At 42.7% G+C, this 20260-nt stretch overlaps 2 protein-coding genes across 2 annotated transcripts in view; both read right to left on the reverse strand.

Moving 5' to 3' along the window:
- Positions 1 to 982: 982 nt before the first annotated feature.
- Positions 983 to 6335, reverse strand: SUPT4H1 (SPT4 homolog, DSIF elongation factor subunit). The gene is made up of 5 exons (XM_003767939.4): positions 6095 to 6335; positions 4140 to 4246; positions 1929 to 1984; positions 1587 to 1640; positions 983 to 1364 (listed from the first exon to the last, which is right to left on the reverse strand). Exons 1-5 carry the CDS (start codon positions 6161 to 6163, stop codon positions 1297 to 1299), a joined length of 354 nt encoding a protein of 117 aa, XP_003767987.1. The 5' UTR covers positions 6164 to 6335; the 3' UTR covers positions 983 to 1296.
- Positions 6336 to 9026: 2691 nt separating this feature from the next.
- Positions 9027 to 20260, reverse strand: part of RNF43 (ring finger protein 43) — a 79563-nt gene continuing 68329 nt past the window's right edge. Inside the window, exons 2-9 of the mRNA XM_003767938.4 lie at positions 18717 to 18839; positions 14664 to 14738; positions 14373 to 14504; positions 13510 to 13611; positions 12936 to 13097; positions 12523 to 12625; positions 10846 to 12189; positions 9027 to 9220 (exon numbers count right to left, since the gene is read on the reverse strand). Of these exons, the coding sequence (XP_003767986.1) occupies positions 9177 to 9220; positions 10846 to 12189; positions 12523 to 12625; positions 12936 to 13097; positions 13510 to 13611; positions 14373 to 14504; positions 14664 to 14738; positions 18717 to 18839 (2085 nt within the window). The 3' untranslated portion in view covers positions 9027 to 9176. The remainder of the gene's footprint in view (positions 9221 to 10845; positions 12190 to 12522; positions 12626 to 12935; positions 13098 to 13509; positions 13612 to 14372; positions 14505 to 14663; positions 14739 to 18716; positions 18840 to 20260) is intronic.

Here is a 20260-nt window from a genome sequence, read left to right on the forward strand (position 1 = left end):
TTATACAAGGTCTTACAACTAATAACTAATGTAAACCTGGCCCTCTGGGAAAAATATGCAAAAAAAAAAAAAAAAAAAAAAAGGAAGGCAACAGTAACCCCTTCTCCCAGTATCTTTTAAGTATCACTTGACACTTAAATCATAGACTTTCACTGCTGTTTTAGACTTAGGTAGTAGATTAATTCTATCATTGAAATTCTTAGTGAAAGGCCAAAAAGATGGCCAAAAATAGCTCAGTAGGAAAAGCAGGGCTATAAGAGTTTCTAATGAAGCAAAACCCCTCAAAAAAAAAAAATCCTTATTGGAATGTGAAGCACCCATTTAGAAGGCCTTGACAAACTCTGAAAACATCCTAACAAAATTAAGAATGTGGGCCCTCTGGAGAGACTTACACGAACTGATGCTGAGTGAAATGAGCAGGACCAGGAGATCATTATATACTTCTACAACAATACTAGATGATGACCAGTTCTGATGGATCAGGCCATCCTCAGCAACGAGATCAACCAAATCATTTCTAATGGAGCAGTAATGAACTGAACTAGCTATACCCAGAAAAAGAACTCTGGGAGATGACTAAAAACCATTACATTGAATTCCCAATCCCTATATTTATGCACACCTGCATTTTTGATTTCCTTCACAAGCTAATTGTACAATAATTCAGAGTCTGATTCTTTTTGTACAGCAAAATAATGTTTTGGTCATGTATACTTATTGTGTATCTAAGTTATATTTTAATATATTTAACATCTACTGGTCATCCTGCCATTTAGGGGAGGGGGTGGGGGGGGTAAGAGGTGAAAAATTGGAACAAGAGGTTTGGCAATTGTTAATGCTGTAAAGTTACCCATGTATATATCCTGTAAATAAAAGGCTATTAAATAAAAAAAATTAAAAAAAAAAAAAAAAAAAAAAGAATGTGGGCCCTGTTTACAGTTGAATAAAAAGAGGTCTGAACCAAAGAACTGAGAAAGGATCCTTCTGACTGAAACAGTTCACATTTATTATCCTCTGAACCACACATAATCCAACAGTCTGGAACTCATGATGGAATAAATAGTATACCCTGCCTAGACATTTCCAAAATCTTATGAATCCAACCCTCTTTCAACAACCCAAAATCCAATGTTCTTGAAATCAGCCATATTATTGCTCTTGGCATCCCTCAAATGCTGAAGAATGGAGAGTAATGAAAATGAGTAATATTCTTTCAGTTCTCCAGGCCAAAAACAAAAAAAACCCCTCAAACTAATAGGTTTTTGGAGCAAAGAGGGTTGGACGTCCTTGGGCTCACTAGGTCTTTATTGCTGTGTCTCTGGATTTGTAAACCACGCCTCGGCTCTTCAGTTCCCGAACAATTCCTGAAATAAGAGAAAGCTCTGTGAGAAAGATATAGGAAGACAAAGAACAAGAAAGCAAGAATATTTTAGCTATTAGGTAGAGAATAGAGGATAGAGAGAGGGCCAGGCTCTAGGCAAACTCGTCAAAGATCATTACTGAGAATTACAAGTACAAATCCAGGTGGATGCTTGATGAACAGATGAACGCCAAGAGATGAAACAGGGAGAAAGGGGACAGCATACCTTGAGGCAGACGGCCAGTGACAGACACTGCATAAACTCCAGGCTTGAAGGTACCTAAATGAGATCAAAGGAGATGATAAGAATATATAGAAGGCCAGCAGAAGGGCTCAGGTTACTAATAAAGAGAGCTCTAGAACAGAAGAGATTGTTTATTCTGTCCTGAAGGAAAAGATTCTACCTATACTTTCCCCCAATCTAACCTCATTGTCCTCCTGCCAAAACCCAGAAGGCAAGAGCAACAATGGAATCATTTACCCTTCTTTGTAAACAGGAGTAGAGGAAAAAAAAGATATGGATCTATAATACACATTTCTGTAAGGAGTAAGACAAGATGATACTTACTAACTCGCTGCCATTTAGAGACCCAGCTGTCTTCCGGACTCATCATCGCAATGATCCTGTAATGAGAAGGGTATCCTAAATTTCTCTTTGCTAGGCAAAAGGAAAAAAAAAAGAAAAAAAATCCAAGGAAAACCCTGAGTATTGAGGTTGATCACTTCAAACTGTCCAAGTCACTACTTACCAGAAACACTATATTAACTCCTAATCCCAATATCCTTTAGGGCAGGGTTTTTAATTTTTTTGCATCATGGAACCCTCTGGCAGTCTTATGAAGCCAACAGACCACCCCTTCTCCAACCTTCTTAGGATAATGATTTTATATGAATAAAATAAAATACAATAGATTACAAATATAGTTATCAAAACATTTTTAAAAAGTTAACATAACATGCCCAGGTTAAAAATCTTTTTGCCTTAGGGAATGGGTAATTCTTAGAGATGGATGGCCAGTGTAGTAGTCAAGTCATGGCTAATAAATATAGAGTTTCAGAAGGAGCTCTTCCCTGTCTATACTATTCTCCACCCAACCAGTTTTTCTTAATTTTCTTATTTATATTATCAACAGAATCATTCAAAATGGAAAGCTTAGAGTCTCTACACTCTTCTTTCTATTCATCCTGCACATTCCAGCCATATTTTTTCCTAATGCACACATCTAACAACTCCATGCTGTTGTTCAAAAATTTCCGACATTTCCCAATGAACCAGACAAGACAAGACAGTCTACAAGCTGACACCAGTCTACTTTAATAGCCTTAGCTCATCTTACTTCAGCTTCAGCTTCTTTACAAGTACTCTACAATCCTATCAACTAGGACAATCTAGCATCCCTAAAATATATTTTTATTCATCATCTTGCTTCTGGAAGTATAAAAATACATGCTTCCTCTTTCCACCACTCAAATTCACCACTATATATCCCAAACTAAATTCCCCGCTGACATCTTCCAAGGGTCTAGCTTCTCTACAGAACCTTTTCTCATGACTCCAGGTGGATATGATACTTTCCCCTTGAGGAAGAACTTATAAGATACTGCTAGGCCTTGTGGGATATACTCATAAATTGTACCCCACAAGGCCTAGCAGTATCTTACTTATAGTACAGAATACTGTATAGAGAAAGAAGGAAAGAAAACTGAATTAGAGATCAAGAGCCCTGCCACTAGATGTGTGAACTTGGGTAGATCACTAAATCTCCCTGGGCCTGATTTTCTTCATCTATAAAATAAAGTGCACTAGATTAGAGGAATCTATTAGGTGTTCAATACCGTTTCTTTGTTTTTTTTGGGGGGGGGGTGTTATGAGTTATTAAATGAGACTATCTAGACCAAGAGTTTTTATCTGGAATACAAAGCCTCTAAAGGATCCCTGGGATATATGGTGGGGGAAAAAATTGCATCTTTATTTTCATTATTCTCTAACTGGATTTTAATTTTCCTTTCAATTATTGGAAAAAAAAAAGTTAAAGACTGGTCTAGATCAAGAGAAAGTTGGTGAAAAGAGTTAGGATAAAAAGTTAGGGAAATCATTTAGATGAAATAATCCTAGAAAAAGAAAAGAAATGACAAACGAGGGAAGTAAAGAATATAAGTATCATTTGTAAACACAAAAGGATAAACAGTGGACTTGTCAGCTACCATAGTTATTTCTTCCTATTTCATCTTATCTTTTAACACAAAAGAGGTAGTTTCATCCTGGATAAACAGCAAGACGGTGCAGTATGAGACGCCGACTGAAAATCGTTTTTGGTGGTGGTTGGTGAAGTGTTTTTTTGGCTCCCAGGCAGCGATGGCGTTAGAGACGGTTCCCAAGGAACCGGACCCTATACGGAAACCAAACAGAAACCAAAAAGCTTCTTCTGGAAAGCTTAGTCCTCTGCTCTTTGGCTCCAAGCCCTAGACAGGCTTACTTATCATTTCCTAATCTTGAATGATACCAGCTGGGTGCATAGTGAAATTATTACAGTTCTATTTTTTTTTTTTTTGGGGGGGCAGGGGAGAGACCAAAGGGAGAACATTTTTACAGATCATTTTCACCAAAAATGAGAAAGCAACAACAACCCTTCCTATGTCATACCTCAGATTCCTTTTGGGACTATCTATGATTTCTCTCCTTCACTAATATAAACTTGGGTCCTAGTGACTTTATTAGATGACAAATATGGGAGAAGGCAGAGAAACTATTTGAAAGAATGACACCGAAGCTACTTACCCATCAAAAGAAGAACTTGTGCAGTCATATACCATCTCTCGGTTACCTTTCATCTGTAGGTATGAGTCACAATTATCACAGCCATCATACTCAAATTGGTCTATAGTCTAAAAAAATATGAAAAGGAAGCAGAGTTAGTAGGTCCAGCTAAAAAGTTAGATTTTCCCTCCCTCCCACCCCACCCCCACCCCCACTGTTATTCCCAGGCAATATGGGCTCTGGGTTCAATTCTCCAAATCTTTTTCACTCACAGTTTCAATGTTGCTTTTAATACCTGTTCCTTCATTCCCCAGGCCCAAATTAAATGACACTCAAGACTCTATCTTTCCTTAATTTATATCATTTCACATCCCCCCCCCCCTTGCTTTCTTCAAATCTAATCTTCTAAACCCTCCCCCTCTTTCCCCCCTACCACAATCTCCATCTGGAACCTCCTTTGTCATTCCTTTTCCTAGTTTCTCTATTAGCTCCAAGTACAGTAATCCAACATTCTAGCCTCCTCTTTTACCCTTCTATTTCTCATTATGTCTCCATATATTCCTTGTCACTCTTAGTTCATTCCATACCACAACAAAACTAGACCATTCTATATATCCCAAAGTGTTCCTAGCCCCTGTTCCAGAATCTGAAATCTCCATCTTAAACTAATGAATTCACATCTGTCTTCTGAAACACAACTCAACTGACAAAGCCTCTGTTAAACTTTTTGACCCTTGTTTTCAGGACTTAGGTTCCTGTTTGAATGTGCTTGCCTAATGCACTTATATTATCTTATATTATCATATAATCTGTGAATTATAGCTTTTTGTGTTTTTGTCTCTCCCACTAGACTAAACAGTAAATTCCACGAAAGATTTACCCAATCTTTGCATCTACCCCAGGACAGTGGTTTGCACCTAATTAATATCTAACATGTTTAAGTAGCTTTACTAGGCACGGGGAATATGAAAGAACTCACATTCCTTTAGCACATAGGTTCACAAGAGTGGTCCAGTCATCCCCAGGGGCCAAGACTGGTTGTGTGCAAAGGCTGGAGGAGATGAAGTTCCCTGTCCAAGGAAGGGCAGGCTTTAGTATGGATTTCCCTGTAATGCAAGTATGTGTTGGGGGGAGGGGGGAGAGGGAGTGCATGTGGGATGTTTCGGGGCAGGGTTGAATAAGGTGAACTCGTGAAAGGTTTGAATACCAAAAAGAAAAGTCTGTGTCGGGATTTAAGGGAAGTAAGTGTAAAGTATCTTGACTAGGCGAGAGAAGTGATTGGACCCTTGCTTTAGGCATATGGCTCATCTCCAAAACTCAACTCATCAACCTTTCCCCAAGGCGGTCTTCTCTTCCCGACTATCCCATTACGGCAGGCACTACCATCCTCTCAGTCGCTCAGGGGCTGGCAACACCCACTCAGCTGTGCAGTCCTGCTGTTCCCGCTTCTCCCCTCGGACCGGACTCTGGTTGAGAAAGCCCCAACTGCAGCCCGCCTTCCTTTCGGCTACCAACGTCACCCACCTTACTTGATAAATGCCCCTTTGGACATGCCAAGTCCTCCGTGCCCCGTCCCCCCTCCTCCTCCTCCTCCCACCCAGAGATACGGGCCTCCCGGCCATTCCTCACACAAGACACACAGACATGCAAACTCCAGGTATTTCAGCGGCCGTCCCTAGTGCTTCCTCTCCTGTCTCTGCCTCCCGGCTTCCCTTTCCCGCCCCCCTTACCGCCGAGGCCTGCCTCCTTAGCGTCTCCCCTGACTGACTGACGGGCGGTGCGCGGCCTTTACACCGCCGGTCGCTTAGCGTGGTGCTTGACGCCCGGCAGGCGAGACGGGTACGCTGCCGCACTGAACTACGAAAGGCTTTTCGTGTCGGGGCAAGGAAACTCGGGCTTTCTCCTTCCCTCGGTCCCTTCTCTCCCTTCGCGCCCCCACCCCCTCAACAGATACCCTCCAAATCCCGAGCCGGTACCTTGACCAAAGAACAAAGAAGACAAGCTCGCAGATGCCGCAAATCCTTGGGAACCGTCTCTAACGCCATCGCCGCCTGGGAGCCAAAAAAACACTTCACCAACCACCACCGAAAACGATTTTCAGTCGGCGTCTCATACTGCACCGGAAGTATTCTCCCGGCCCACTCCAAAGGACTTCCGGTGAGGGCGTGCCCCAAGACAGGAACTTCCGCTCGTTTCTTTCGCCCCCTCTCAAATTGCCGCGAGATGGTCTCTCCCGCCTAGAGGGCGGAGCCAGGTTAACACCTGGCTCAAGGCCTGCTCCGGCTTGCCTGAGTTGGGCGCGCGGGGGCGAGTTCGGCTTCTGAGGCGGTCGTCTGAAATCTCGTGGGGACAGAGCGCGCGGGAGACGCTGCTTCGTCTTCCTCAGGAAATGGAACCCGCCTTCTTTGCGCCCAGTCTCCCGCTAGCTCCGCCCCTCTGCCCGGGCTTTAGGTCCCGAGGGAGGCCTGCACTGGCTTTGACTTCCCAGTCGCCAGGCGCGTGAGATTCTCATGTTTATAAATTCAGACACAGACATGGGACCACAATGGACTTATAAACGAAGTGTGAGCTCACAGTTTACACGTCGCATTAGCTCCTAGAGCCGAGAACGCCAATAGCGCCCCCTCGTGGCAGGGCTGTCGGAGGAAACCCAAGTCTCGCATACAGGGCAGCAATTTGGGAAGCGTTCAACGCTCCAGCACCTCACCTGGCATTTACTTCCCCGTCCGTAATTTGTGCATAGGCCCAACGTGACAGGCTCCAGACCCTGTAAGGGTCGAGGTGTCTACCCCAGTCGCCCCCTCCCCTCTCGGGCTACGGGGACCTCCGCGGCTGCCTCTTCCAGGAATAAGATTCTCTGCTTGGCTTTCCATGACTTGGCCCTTCCCATTCTAGTCTTCTTGAACCTCATTACGCGAATTTACTGGTCCAGGAAACCCCATCTCTAGAGTTGATGCATTTTCACTCTCTCCTTGACTTGAGATGGCTTCATTTGTCCTCCCCAGTCTCGGCTCAAAATCCCACCTAAGTTCCTTTGTGGTTTCAGATCACCCTTCCCATGGATATAGCAGCCGGTCACCCCTAGGCTACAAGTGGCAGACATTGGGATCTCTTTCTGCCCCAGCTTTTAGCATAGCCCCTGACAGTTAGGGGCTATCAATTCTCGACTGACTCTCCTACCCATCCGTTGAAACACATCTTACTGTGAAATAACTAGGAAATAAATTCGACTTTTCCAGGGCGTAAATAGATGTTGTATCTTTGCCCCATAAATTATTCAGACCCTATTCTTAAAACCACACTAATTTGGACCATTTGAAATTTATAACTCAAATTTGTGAAGACCTTACATCCGAGTATCTCATTTATCTCAAAACGCCAGTAAGTCTCAAACCCCCCTTCCTGATTCATTTCACAATTCAAAAAGCAACTTAAATTTTATTTGCCCAAAGATAAATTGTGACTGAACCCTCAATCCAAAGGGGATTGATTCATAATAAACTCCTGCAAGCAACTCCACTGCCACACCCTTTCCTAGCCCCGTCCGGACTATTTCTGTTGATGACCCTGATGACGTTACAAAACAAAAACACAAAATCAGACCTGTTATGTGGATAAATATATTAGTAAATAAATACATTTCTCAACATTGTGCCTGATTCAAGCATCTTTCTGTGTCTGGTTCAGATATAAATAACCATGTGGGTTCTGAGATGCTGCTTCTTTGTCTCCACCAATTTAGAAAGCCATAGAACTTCCATTTCAAGTTATTCTTGCTTCCCCCACATTCCCATTCCAAAAAGGGGTAGAGCCTGAGGAGAGTGGTACAAGATTTAAATTACCTCAGGGTGCCCCGGCCATAACTTTTTGTCCTACCCCTACTCTTCCTTTCATGCCTTCCCTACAAGTGCTATGATTCACATTGCAGAGCTGAACCTTCATGTCTTGTAGTCTCATGGATCCTGTGTGTTCTGTTTTGCTCCAGTTTTGATCTCCCTGCTTCTGGGAGTCATCCCTTTTCTATTTTATCTCTGTCCACTTGATGAACTGGCTCTTTTCTCCCTATACCAGATTCTTTATGCCACCTATAAAGATAGGTGAGAGGCAGGGAAATTCAGAAGATAGACATGAGACACCTTTACAAGTACAGTCAATGATTTAGAAGTGGAATGCACCTTAGGGATCCTGGAGGACAAATCCTGCCTGCTGCCTCAGATTTTATAAATGGCAAAACAGGGCAAGTATGGTTTAGTGACTTGCCTGGGATCAGTGCCAGAGTCCCTTCTGCAATGGTGGAAGATTATAAAGGTCAGGTTGAGGACCTGCTTTGTCAGGCCCCTCAAGACCCTATGAATCCACTCTAAGGACAATGATTAATTTAAGGAACATGATGTTAAATCCAGGGCTTAGCCAGTGACTTAATAATAGTGGATACCACAAAGGTGGATAATTCACTATGTGTGTATAAGGATCTTCTCAATCCCAGTTGTCCTTTCATTCCCTTTTTCCCCCTTCTCAAATAAAAACAATGAGCAGAATTTAATTGGGGGAGGGAGGGTTTACAGCCAAAGAGGGAAAGGGTCAGATGTCTATTTGGATGCATAACTAACTCGGCTAACCCACACTACTACAGCGTACTCTAGGGCTCTGAATGAAGGTGGGGAATCTCTAGTCTTTAGTGGGCTGTAGATAAATGGCCCAGAAGCTACCCTTCAATGTATCTGTCTTCTGGAGGTTTAATGTGAAAGAGAGCCAAGCTCATCAAAGCAGCAGGTGGGAAGTCCTGCGAGGCAGTGACTCGCCTATGCTGTGGATCTCAAACCATCGTTCCAGAGCCAAGAGTAGGAAACAAAACCAGGGAGATGGAAGAGTACTCTCAACACCATCATCCTTTTCCCCTCCACTAACACTTGTTTCAGTACAGCCAAAGAAAGGGTGTTCACTGAGTCCCTTTCTTCTCTTCAAGGGGGAGGGAAGCAGGGATTTGGAGCTGGGCTAGGTGCCAAGTCATCCAGGGCACATTGTTTTTGGAGGCCTTGAGCTGGAGCCTGTCCCATCTCACACTGCTTGTTCACACAGCTCTTCAATCTCCTCCTCTGGACCTGTATTCAGAGAAAAGAGAAAGGTATAAATCTCTGGAAGAAAGTTTGACTTGTTTTCCAAGACTTCCCAGAAAACAGACAGCAAGGCCGGGAAACATCAAGACAGAAACTGAAAGGGATGTGTAAAAAGGTGGGCAGAGAACCAAGAGAAATCTCAGGTGGGACTCAAAAAAAAAAAAAAAAAAAAAAGGAAGATTCATTTTCCTATTAACAGCAAAAGAAAACAAGTACATGCCAGTGCCTAAAATCAGTATAAGCATAACAAAAATCAATAAGCATTATATTCTTCCATTTCCTAGGTTGCCTTGTTGTCTTAGGGCTCTTGAGCCCAGGTTGAGTGTGGGAGGGAGCAGCTTAATGCCTTAGTCCAGATACTTAAACTTGGGACAAATAGCTAGGAGGAGAAATATCAGGAAGGGAGTGATTTGGGAAAACAATTTTTGCAATGTGTTGAATTAGAAAATTAAATCACCTTTTGCCATCTGATTATAGTGAAGAGGGGTGAGGTCCCTTTTGGGACATGTTGGATCTAGCAAATAAAAGGGATTTCTTTAATCTTGAGGAAAAGAAATCCAATGAGACAAAGGTGATACACACACATACACACACACACAAATACACACACATGCAGCTAGGCACTGTACTGGGGATACAAAAACAAAGAATGAAATTATTCCAGTTTTAAAGGAGCTTACATTCTAACAGGAGATAAGTATATAAATGTATATAAAGGATAAACATAAAGAGAACAACAAACAAAATAGTTTAATACAAAGTAGTTTAGGAGAGAGGGCACTAAAATCAGGGTAATGATGACGTTTCATTCAGGTGAAAATGTTACTTGAGCCAAATCTTGAAGGAAGACAGGGAGTTTGAGGCAGAGCTGAGGAATAAGGGCATTTGAGGAAAGGAAACAGAGCTACAAAGGAATAGAGATGAGAAATGGGATGTTTAGGATCAGGGAGTGATATATAAAGCTAGAAAGACAGGTTGGAATTCAGTTGTGTTCTCTTTTCTAAAATGTGTATATGTTTGTATATGTGTTTGTTTACATGTTATCTCTTCCAAAAAAACAAACTGTTCATTTTCAGTTGTATTCAAACTCTTCATGATCCCATTTGAGTTTTTCTTGGCACTTATATTCTTTTCTGGTTCATTTTACATATAAGGAAACTGAGGTAAATAGGGCTAAGTGATTTGCATAGCATCACAGAGCTAAGTGTCTGAGGCTGGATTTGAACTAGGAAAGATGAATCTTCCTAATTGCACATCCAGCACTTTATCTACTACTAAAAACCAAATGCAAAAAGAATGATCTTTACTTTATCTACTACTACCATCCAACTGCTGCTTCCCTAAAAAAAAAATATACAAATTTTTGTATATATGTGCTATCTCCCCTAAGATAATGTTATGTATTGTGTGTATATGTTATCTCCTCTAAAACAATGTAAGCTTCTTCAGAGCAAGAATTATTTTTTGTTTACTTTTTGTAATTCTAGTACAGCACTTTGCCTGAAATATAGTACACATTTAATATTTGTTGAGAGATCATCTTCAGTCTCATATCTTATTCTTCCTATTCTTCTCTTTCCTACCATTCTTAATCTTCCTAGGACACTCACCGGGCTGGGCTGTTAGCGCCTGGCAATGTGGGTAAGGACATGGCCTGTCATCTGGGACACCAGGATTCCATTCAATGGGTCTCTCCTCAGGTGGACAAGGACTCAGTGGGTGGCAATGTGTGAGGCACAGCCACACAGGCTGTGAGCTTGAATAACAGGGTCCTGAAGTATCTGATAGCAGCCTTGTATCCAGGCCCAAAGGTCCAGGGATTAATGGGTGGGCTTCTCGAGGCCAGGGGTACGTTAAGTTAGAATCATTATGGGGAAGGGCTTGCAAGTTAGGGATCACAGGAACATCCTGGGGTTGGGTGACAGAGACTGGCTCGGGGAGCCCCCTCCGTCTCCTTTGCTGATGTCGTGTCAAGACACCAGATCTCTGTAATCCTAAAGGGTTAGAAAGGTGAGCAGGGCTGGGGCCAGAGTTTTCTTCAGGGCCATAGTGTAACTCTGTGAGGGCCTGAGGCCTTGGATAAGAGAGCTGCCTAGATGGGGATGGGGGAATAGATTTGGGGACTTTTTGGACAAGAGGTAGTGGCTCTGATTGGGGTTCTGTCCGGGAAGCTCCAAGTCTGAGCTGGGATAATCCATTTTCTGGGCTAGCTTTCCTGCCATGCCACTGGAAGCGTTTTTTGTAATGATGGTGCCGGTGCTTATGGTAGTGGATGTGACTGGACATCTGGACATCCGCTTTTGGCATCACTGAGTCCAGAGAGCGGGGCCGATAACCTATGCTGGGCTGCACCTCCTCCCGGGTTTCACCCTCAGGGCTGCAGTATACCAAGGGGTCAAAGTCACTAAGGGAACTTCGGAAGGTAGAGCTGCTACCATGGATGCCCTGAAGGCTAATGTCTGTGCAATTGACCACTGAGTCACTGGAAGAACCATGGCAGGGCCCAGAACTAGAGTCACTGGCTGGTCCATCTGCCAGATAGCCACTTCTCTCTGTATGATAGCTCTCCCCTGATCCACTGCTGTCATGTGGCCTTGCCCATCGTGGGGAAGCTGAGCAAGCTGATGGGTGCTGCCCAGAACAAGCTCCGAGGTGGCCCAGTCTCCAGCTAGCAGCATGGGGATGTGGAGTAGCCGCTGAGCGAGGCTGAGTGCATGCATGTCCAAGTCGCAAGGTTCTGGGTGGGCGATGAGACCAAGAACCGCGCTCCATGGAGGCTAAGAAGGGGCCAGGTCGAGGGACTTGGGCTACTGGAGTCTGCGAAATGCCCTGCAAGTATGCGGCGGGGAGATGGTAATGGGCATGACCAGGATGTTGGCGAATGAGATGGAGTCTTCTGCCAGGTTCTTGATATGGACGTGAGGGCCTTGAGGACTGAGAAAATCGATCTCCCTCTAGAAAAAGAGAAGAACTTCAAGATTTGGTACAATTTCTCAGTTTAGGGGACTAAGGACCTCATCTCCTATACCTTACCTTCTCTCTCTCTCTCTCTCTCTCTCACACACACACACACACACACCCGCACACACACACACACACACACCCGCACACACACATACCCTCTGAATTCTGTCTCTTTCTTCTCCTCCAACTTGGATGGTCTCTTTCCTGATAAATCCACACAGTACATCTATCCTACTGGGACTCTTCCTCCTGAATTCTAAGCCTAGTCAACCTTCCCCAAAACAAGCCTTTTCTATAGGGAATTCTTGGTTCAAATAGCCTACCTATGATGTTGAACATGCAGAGTGGGCAGGTCTGGTGCTGATGCAGCCAAGGGTCTACACAGGTACGGTGGAATTCATGGCGACAAGAAATAACCCGCAGCTCCTGAATAGAATCAAGACCCAAAAGAATATGAAGTCACAAAAATATGAAGAGCCCAACCCAGCATCTCACCTTTCCACCCTAACTTCTTGCTGTCTCTTTCTACTACCTCCCCCTAAAATAAGAAAATGGACAACCACAGAACCTTGGGCCTTCTTCCCCAACTTCCACCATTTGGAGAGAGGAACAAAGAACAGAAAAAGTCAATATAGTCCTACCAATGCATCATATGAAGGTTTTCCCTATGAAAACTTCCCATGAAGTTCTAGTCCTTCCTGAAATCAAGTTGGGGAACTAGGGCCACCTTCCTCACCTGCCCATCTGTAAACTCTTCTAAGCAGATTGCACAGATGGGTGCAGAACTGCAGCTGCTCCCCGAGTTAGACCACTGGGATTGGAGTTGTCTGCAATTAGTCTTGTACCTTCGAGTAGCCAACTGGCTGATAGCCCAAGCTGTTCGTTGTTGCAAGGGCTCCTGAAAAGAGAAGTATGGGCTTAAGAAACAGGTATTAACTGCCCCATCAGCCCCAGGACTATAGTCCATTATCTGGTTCCAATAGCTTCTAAGACCTAATGCTGTTTTTCCACCCAAGAGCCCCCAAAATGAAACCTAAGTCATTATTAATTCACCACCACACTGTACTTGCAGTTACTTCTTTTTAACTCCCTCTTCATCTGTTTCTGTCTATCATACACATTCACACTGCTCATACAGCAAATCTTCACTTCTCCAAAGGGATTGATCTCAATGAGAGAAGTTTAAATAGTGAGTAAGGGATTGATTTGTGAACAACAAAAGCAGTTTAATCTGAACTGAAAATACTACTCATTCTACATTTGTTGCTCCCCACCACCACCAAAAATTTGTTGCTCCCCACCAATCTCACCGGCCTGTGGCGAGGGCGGCATCGGATCCGCAGCACAGAAGCAAGAATGACCACAAAGATGATGCCCACCACAGTGAGTAGTATCCACACGTCATAATCTGGCTATTTAGGAGGCAGAAGGGAGAGGGGAGATAACAAAAAATTCACACATTCAATTTGGGGACCCAGAAGATGATCACTCCCCATTTTCACCACTGATTCTTCCAGTTGATTAGTTTTGGATTGGCAAGAGGGTGTGGGTGTGGGTGTCTCTCTTTCCAGGGATATTTACCTAATGGGAATGAGATGGAAACTATTCCGCTTTGGAGAATAAGAAAAGGATCCTTTGGAAAAGTCACAGTAAAGTACAAAATGAGTCCTGGTTGACTTGCACTGTGGCACGACCAAAAAACAAACAAACAAACAAACAAAACTAACTGGGAATCAAGAAACCTAAATTCTAATCCTAAGTCTGATAGTAATTGTATGGCCTCATGAGCAAGTCATTTAATCTCTGTATGCTTCAAGTATTTCTAGTTATAATTACCTGGAGCTGAAAGACCCTTTACAAACACAGTCATTTCCATTTAAAGTGTAGAAAATGAAGGCTCAGAGAAGGGAAATGACTGGACGTAGGTCACAAAATGAACCAACAACAGCAGCAAGAAACTAAAAAGCCAGGCTCCTGCCTCCTGAGCTGTCTTGCTATCTTTCAGTGATCAACACAAAAGGTAAAATCAGGGATAACATTCAAGAAAGTTGCACAACAGTCCTGACTCTTCTATGTTCCTCAAAAAGGACCCAATTGACAAATAGCATCCTGGCAGAGAAGAAACCCATTCCCAGAGATAAAGGTAGAAGATGTAGAAACACGGGGCTCTCACCCAAGCTGGGGGCTCCTTCAGCTCAATTCGCACATGGGCCTTTTGGTTCTTATACACAAACTCCATCAACTTCTCAGCATCCTTATCCCAAATCAACACCACTGGCCACCTCAGTCCCAGAGGCTGCTGCAGCTGAATGAAATAAAACACTGTCAATCATCTAGCACCCCCTCCTAAGGCCTCCCTCAAGTTCAGGGCCACACCTGGTGTCTACTTCCCCTTCCCTCAAGAGGTCATCAATCTCTTTCTCCTCCCTCTATCTCCCTAAAGTCCCTACAGGTGTCTTAGTACCTGTTCAGCAGCTGCACGGTCCTCAGTGATGTCAAAGAGGACAGCACTTGCTCCTCTCTCACCTGCCATTCGGGCCTAAAAGAGACACAAGCAATAAAGTCAGGATTCCCAAAAGGAGATTCCTTTTGGTATCTGGGCTCCAGGCACTTTCTCTGGTTGTCCTCCATGTCTTGAATGCTCTCCCTTTTTCCTTCCTATTAACTTCCCCGTCGTTATTGTTGTTCAGTCATTTTCAGTCATGTCTAACTCTGTGACATCACTTGGGGTTTTCTTGGCAAAGAGCCTGGAGTGGTTTGCCATTTCCTTCTGTAGATCATTTTACAGATGAGGAAACTGAGGCAAAAAGGGCCAAATGATTTGCCCTGGGTCACACAGGTAGTAAGTGTCTGAGGCCAGATATGAACTCATGAAATCAAATTTAAAATACCATCTTCTACAGGAATCCTTCTCTAACCCCTCTTAATTCTAGTGCTTTCCCTCAATTTCCTATTTCTCTTGTAAATAGCTTGCTTTATAAAAATTATAAAATCAGATCATGAGCTCCTTGAAGATAGGAAACACTGTATTTTGTCTGATTTTGTATCCTTTTTAACTTCACACACAAGAAGTATTCAAGATCTATGTGCATAGTAACACTGCTTCCTCAAAGGAGCATTCTCATTACAAATCCCCAAAGCAGGAGTAACTCACCGTTTTTCTTTTTTTTTCCAGGGATGAGATTTGGGAGATCTGGGCTCTTGAGAGGCCAACTTCTCTTTAAGAGCAGAGCCCAGGTCCTAATTTTTTAAGTGGTACTTTGAGAACCTAGGACAACTTTGCTATTAGACTCTTTCCTTCCCCCTCCTATGATCCTACAACAGTCCACCTTAAAAGACTCTCTCTTCTTCCACATATTCACCTGTCTCCCTTACACATACACTGCTTGGCCTTGGAATTCTGCCAGGCCTGTGAGCCTTTTCCTTGGCTTCAATTCAAGATAACTTAAAGGAGTCTACATTCTTAGCTCTGTCCCCTAACCCTTGTCAGATGGTAACATCAGGAGATAAGGAGAAAGACAAATGAGAAGACATTTCTACCCAAAAACAGACAGAAGATAATGATGAAAGGAAACTCATTTTCCTGACATAAAAAAGACAAAGAGGAAGAGAAAGAATAATAAAACTAAACCCTCCAGTACATGGAAGTTTTTTTGATGGGGATATAGGGGAGAGGAATGTGTCAAGTACTGCCAGAGTGAATGTAATAGTTCCCAACTCCTCCCACTTTAGTAAATGGCTTTTTCAGTCACTACTAGCCAGTTTTATATTCTAGAACAAATAATTTTATCTCAATGATAATATCTTAGTTCCATGGATTCCTTAGATCAGTTGCCTTACAGGAGTTGCTAGCTATGTGTTCTGAGGTTTCCTTAACAGCAGGGAAAGAGTTAACCTAAATGTTAAGAGGTGGTGGCAGGAAGAGAAGCAGAGTATGGGGCTAGAATTTACTTACACTTTTTTTTTTCTTCCAGCTCTTTGATCTCTGTGTCCCAGGAAGAGCCTGTCAGGGCAGGTCTCTTGCCAGGCAGGCTCCACCAGGCTTTCCTCTCCCCTAAGGGGGGCCCCTTAGTGCCAGCAGCCTCTGGGCAAAGGAGCCTAGGGGTAAGGGGAGGGGGATACCTAGGCAATACTCTCCAGGACAAGAAAGAGTATAAGGAAAAAAGCATCTTCTCAATCTCATCTACCCATTCTTCCCAAGACAGGGCAGGGTAGCACGTGGCCTGTCCCATTTCCTCCCTCCCAAGACAAGGGCTCAGAAAGTCAACAGCCTGGAAAGTCACAAAATGCTACACTAAGGGTACAAAGAGCTAATTTAGTTCAGCCCACTGCCTCCAGGCACTAAGCTATTTTGGCAAAAAGGAAAATCTCCAGATTTCAAAAGCTTCCCAGGAAGGAGATTCCTTAGGTATTTCTGGCAGATCTCCCTCATTTCAGTTAATCTATAACTCCAAAATTTAGCTTGGATCAGTCTAAAGATCTAATCAACCTTAAGGAAATGGAAGAATGGGATATCTGGAGTAATAGAGATAGATCAAGGACTAGCAGCTAGGGAAAAATGAGAAATTCCATTAGGAACACTATGACTCTAGGGCATACTAAAGGAAGAGGGGATCAGTCAAGCACCAAACTACCCAGGTTCTGTCTTCCCTTAGACTACTCAGGAATAAACAGGTTTGAGTCATCATCTTATAGGTCTAAAAAACAGGATTCCTAGGTCCTGCATTTCCTATCATTACCCTCAAGATGACATTCCATCTAGGCTGTATGGACTAGGCAATGGATGAAGGTATACTAAGATGGAACAAGGGGGAAATCTAAAGATTTCCTTACCATTCCCACCCTTCTCTTTGAAGGGCTGGGGTAAAGAACAGTAGAAAGTAATTATTGCAACGTTCAAACGTCCCAGCCCATTACAGCCCATAATTACAAAGTAGTAAAAAACGATCAAAGAGACTAGGATGTTTGCCAAGAGGCAAAAACAAACAGGACTTTCAGGTAGTGGATTCTCCAGGCCCAGGTTTGAGGAAAAATGCCAGTTTTGGTGACAGATGGCAGCAAATGACTGGCATTTGTGGATGCACAAAGCAATCAATTTCCACATCCTCCCAAAAGCGACCAAGCAATTTCCTTGGTTTCTTCTAGAGGTAACTAGTATTAGAATAAAGTCATTAAAAGCCTCAGAAAGGTGAGGGATAGGGGAAGAGAAGGGAAAGAATGAATCCTCTAAAGAGACATTATGGGAATTAAAAAGTTAAAATGCAGATTCATAGGTCCTCCTCAAGATGGAAGATAATTTTGCTTTCACACACTAATTTTAGTGACAGCCTCTCCAGAAAAAGTACAATTAGAGCCCAGCCCACCAAAGTAGCAAAGAGAGTTGCTTAGCAACCTCCAGCATTATTTAGTCCAGACCAAAAAAGAGCACAGAACATGTTTCAAGGCCATTGGGCTAGTTCCTTTATTTTTTTACTTTTACAAATGCAAAAGTGTAAAACTCCATTTCTGAGGAAGTATATTGCATTCACCTTGTACAGACTCACTAGTAGCACTTCTACCAAAATGATATTATTTCTCTTTTACCCCATGATTCTGCCCACTTATCCTGCTACATCACTTTTGGCACAAAGTATAATGTCTCAAACTCAAGTTATCCCTCTACAATGCACTTTGGGTCTTGACTAACTTTACAGACTATTAAACATAGACAACTGAATATAACCTAAAAAATTTACTCCTAAATCCCACTTTGAACCCTACTGGCCACTTATCAGTCTTCTAGGCCCAGCTGGGTTAGGCATGGACAATGCATAGAGTAGATTTTGATTCCTAAAGATTTTTTAAAACCCCATTAGGAATCAGTCTTCTCCTCTAAATTACTATAGCATTTTAATCACATGGTTCTTGTATAATATTTGTCTTAGTTACTTGTAAAATTTTATTATTTCACTTACTAGATTATAAACCTCTATAGGAAAGTGCCTGTTTTACACCTTTTTGTATATCTCTATAATATCCTGTATGTAGCAGGTGCTAAAAATTAGTTTTCTAAGTTAGTAAATTATAGTCTGAAATTTTTAAATATGGGAAACAAAATGCTAAGAGATGATGATGCTTTCAGCAAGCAATCTATAAATCTTATTATATAAATATCAATTACTGTTGTGATGATGATGATGATGATGATGATGATGATGATGATGATGGTTCTAAGCAAAGAGAAGGTGGGGATCCAATGTGAAATCATGTTTCATTTTTGGCAGTTCTATGAAAAGTAACATGGAGCTCTCTCTCAGAAGACAGGTCAACGAATGGCTACCTCTTAATTCCAGCTATGGGATAAGTATAGCAGAAAGTCTTGAGCACGAAACTGGGAAAAGTGATTGACTGAATTAATGGAAGATAATGATTTCTGGAGATCCAAGTGGAGCCATAAACATGTGATTCTCTCAAAACTAGGAAAATTCTAAGCACATTGCTTATGTTATAGCCCTTGCCCTCTATATCATTACTTTACCTTGCTGGCCAATGATAGACAGGGTCGGGGGGCTCTCCTTGGACTCTCCAGCTTGACAATGCTTATGAAACCAGGTTCCAGGTTATCATCATCACTGGCGTTGCATAGGTAAAGAGGATGGGACTGCAAGAACAGAAAGTCAAATAATTTAGGGAAGTTTTGGCAGTCATTTGGAAGAAACATGAATTTCAAATCCTTTGATCTTATAACCCTCCCTCACCCTCAAGAGTCTGAAGTCTTGAAGGAACTTTGTTTATATTCTTTGTAAGCAGTGTGAACACTCTGATAAAAAGAACTGTCATTTTGATAATGTGATCTGGGATTTGGATTCTCTCTCTCTCTCCCCCTCCCTCCTTCTCTCCCTCCCTCCCTCCAAATAAAGCAAGCACATAATGCCTAAATCGTGTTGGAATTGGATTCTCTTTTCACTGGTCTCAGGAATCCACTAGAACAGTTACCTGTCCCTCATCTGCCAAGGATTTTTGTACTCCTCTGCTTCCTTGACACATCTATGGGGTAATAATAACTAAGGTTAATGAACTGACTTGGATCCAACATACCTGCCTGGAAAAATTCCAGACAACTGCCCATCCAATGCAAGGAGTCTTTCAGCCCTAGGAGGCATCTAGAAGGTGCAATGGATAGAGTACTTGCTGGGTCTGGAATCACCTGCAGATACTTACTAGCTATGTTAAGATCCTTAACATCAGTTTCTTCAACTGTAAAAAATTATAAAACAGCACCTACCTCTCAAGAGTCATAAAGATCAAATAAGACAATAGGCACTTAATAAATGCCTGTTTCCTTCCTTGCTTCTTAAGAAGGACAAACTACAACACACAATTTGCTCTGGGCCATGCAGAGCTGTTCCTAGGCTATAGGAAACTGAGTCCAGGCCCGTTATCATGAAGGATGCTAGTGGTGATGGGCAGTGATTGAATAATAGTCAGTAAAGAAGATGGCTTTGCTGGTGGAGAAAAAAGACCTTTAAACATCTCCCCTATCACTAAGACAATCTGAATACACAGTATGACCTAGAAATGTTTTATATCCTAAATATCCAAAACATGGAGCTGGCTCTTAGCAAGAAATGGAGCATTGTGGATAGCTATTCATATTTTCACTCTCTCAGAAATGTCTTCAATAAGAAAAAGAAAGTTTCCTAAGCTCTGGGCAACCCTCAAATTTATGAAAATGATAATAATGGCAAGCATTTGATAGTCCTTTTTATTTTTCCAAAGAACTTTCCAGCTCTCAGCATCCTCACAGTGTAATATAGGATAAAAGGGACTTTTAATTTTTGCCCTCAGCATTTAGAGGCTAGAGAAAAGCTAGTATCTTTGCTCCTTTTAGAAAAATAAGCTGACTCAGGAAGACTGGAGGAGGTTGATGGTAGTAATGACGTAATACTGTACCAGCAGAGAGATTCCCCAAAGAAAGCCAACTCCTCTGTGAGGAATATGACTCAGTGGTAAAATAGATCAATCAGAACTCCTCGCTCCCTGTGGCCTGGGAGCGCCAACTGAGTTTGGGGTGTGAGGAGA

The sequence above is a fragment of the Sarcophilus harrisii genome, chromosome 4, assembly GCF_902635505.1.
Source record: "Sarcophilus harrisii chromosome 4, mSarHar1.11, whole genome shotgun sequence".
NCBI classification, from domain to species: domain Eukaryota; kingdom Metazoa; phylum Chordata; class Mammalia; order Dasyuromorphia; family Dasyuridae; genus Sarcophilus; species Sarcophilus harrisii.

Bases quoted from the DNA above. Each gene is read 5' to 3' on its own strand.
- SUPT4H1 (XM_003767939.4), bottom strand. From the start codon at position 6,163: ATGGCGTTAGAGACGGTTCCCAAGGATTTGCGGCATCTGCGAGCTTGT. The intron at 4,247-6,094 runs GTACCGGCTCGG...ATATTTTTTTAG, and splicing joins TTCTTTGTTCTTTGGTCAAG to ACTATAGACCAATTTGAGTA. The intron at 1,985-4,139 runs GTAAGTAGCTTC...TTCTCATTACAG, and splicing joins ACAAGTTCTTCTTTTGATGG to GATCATTGCGATGATGAGTC.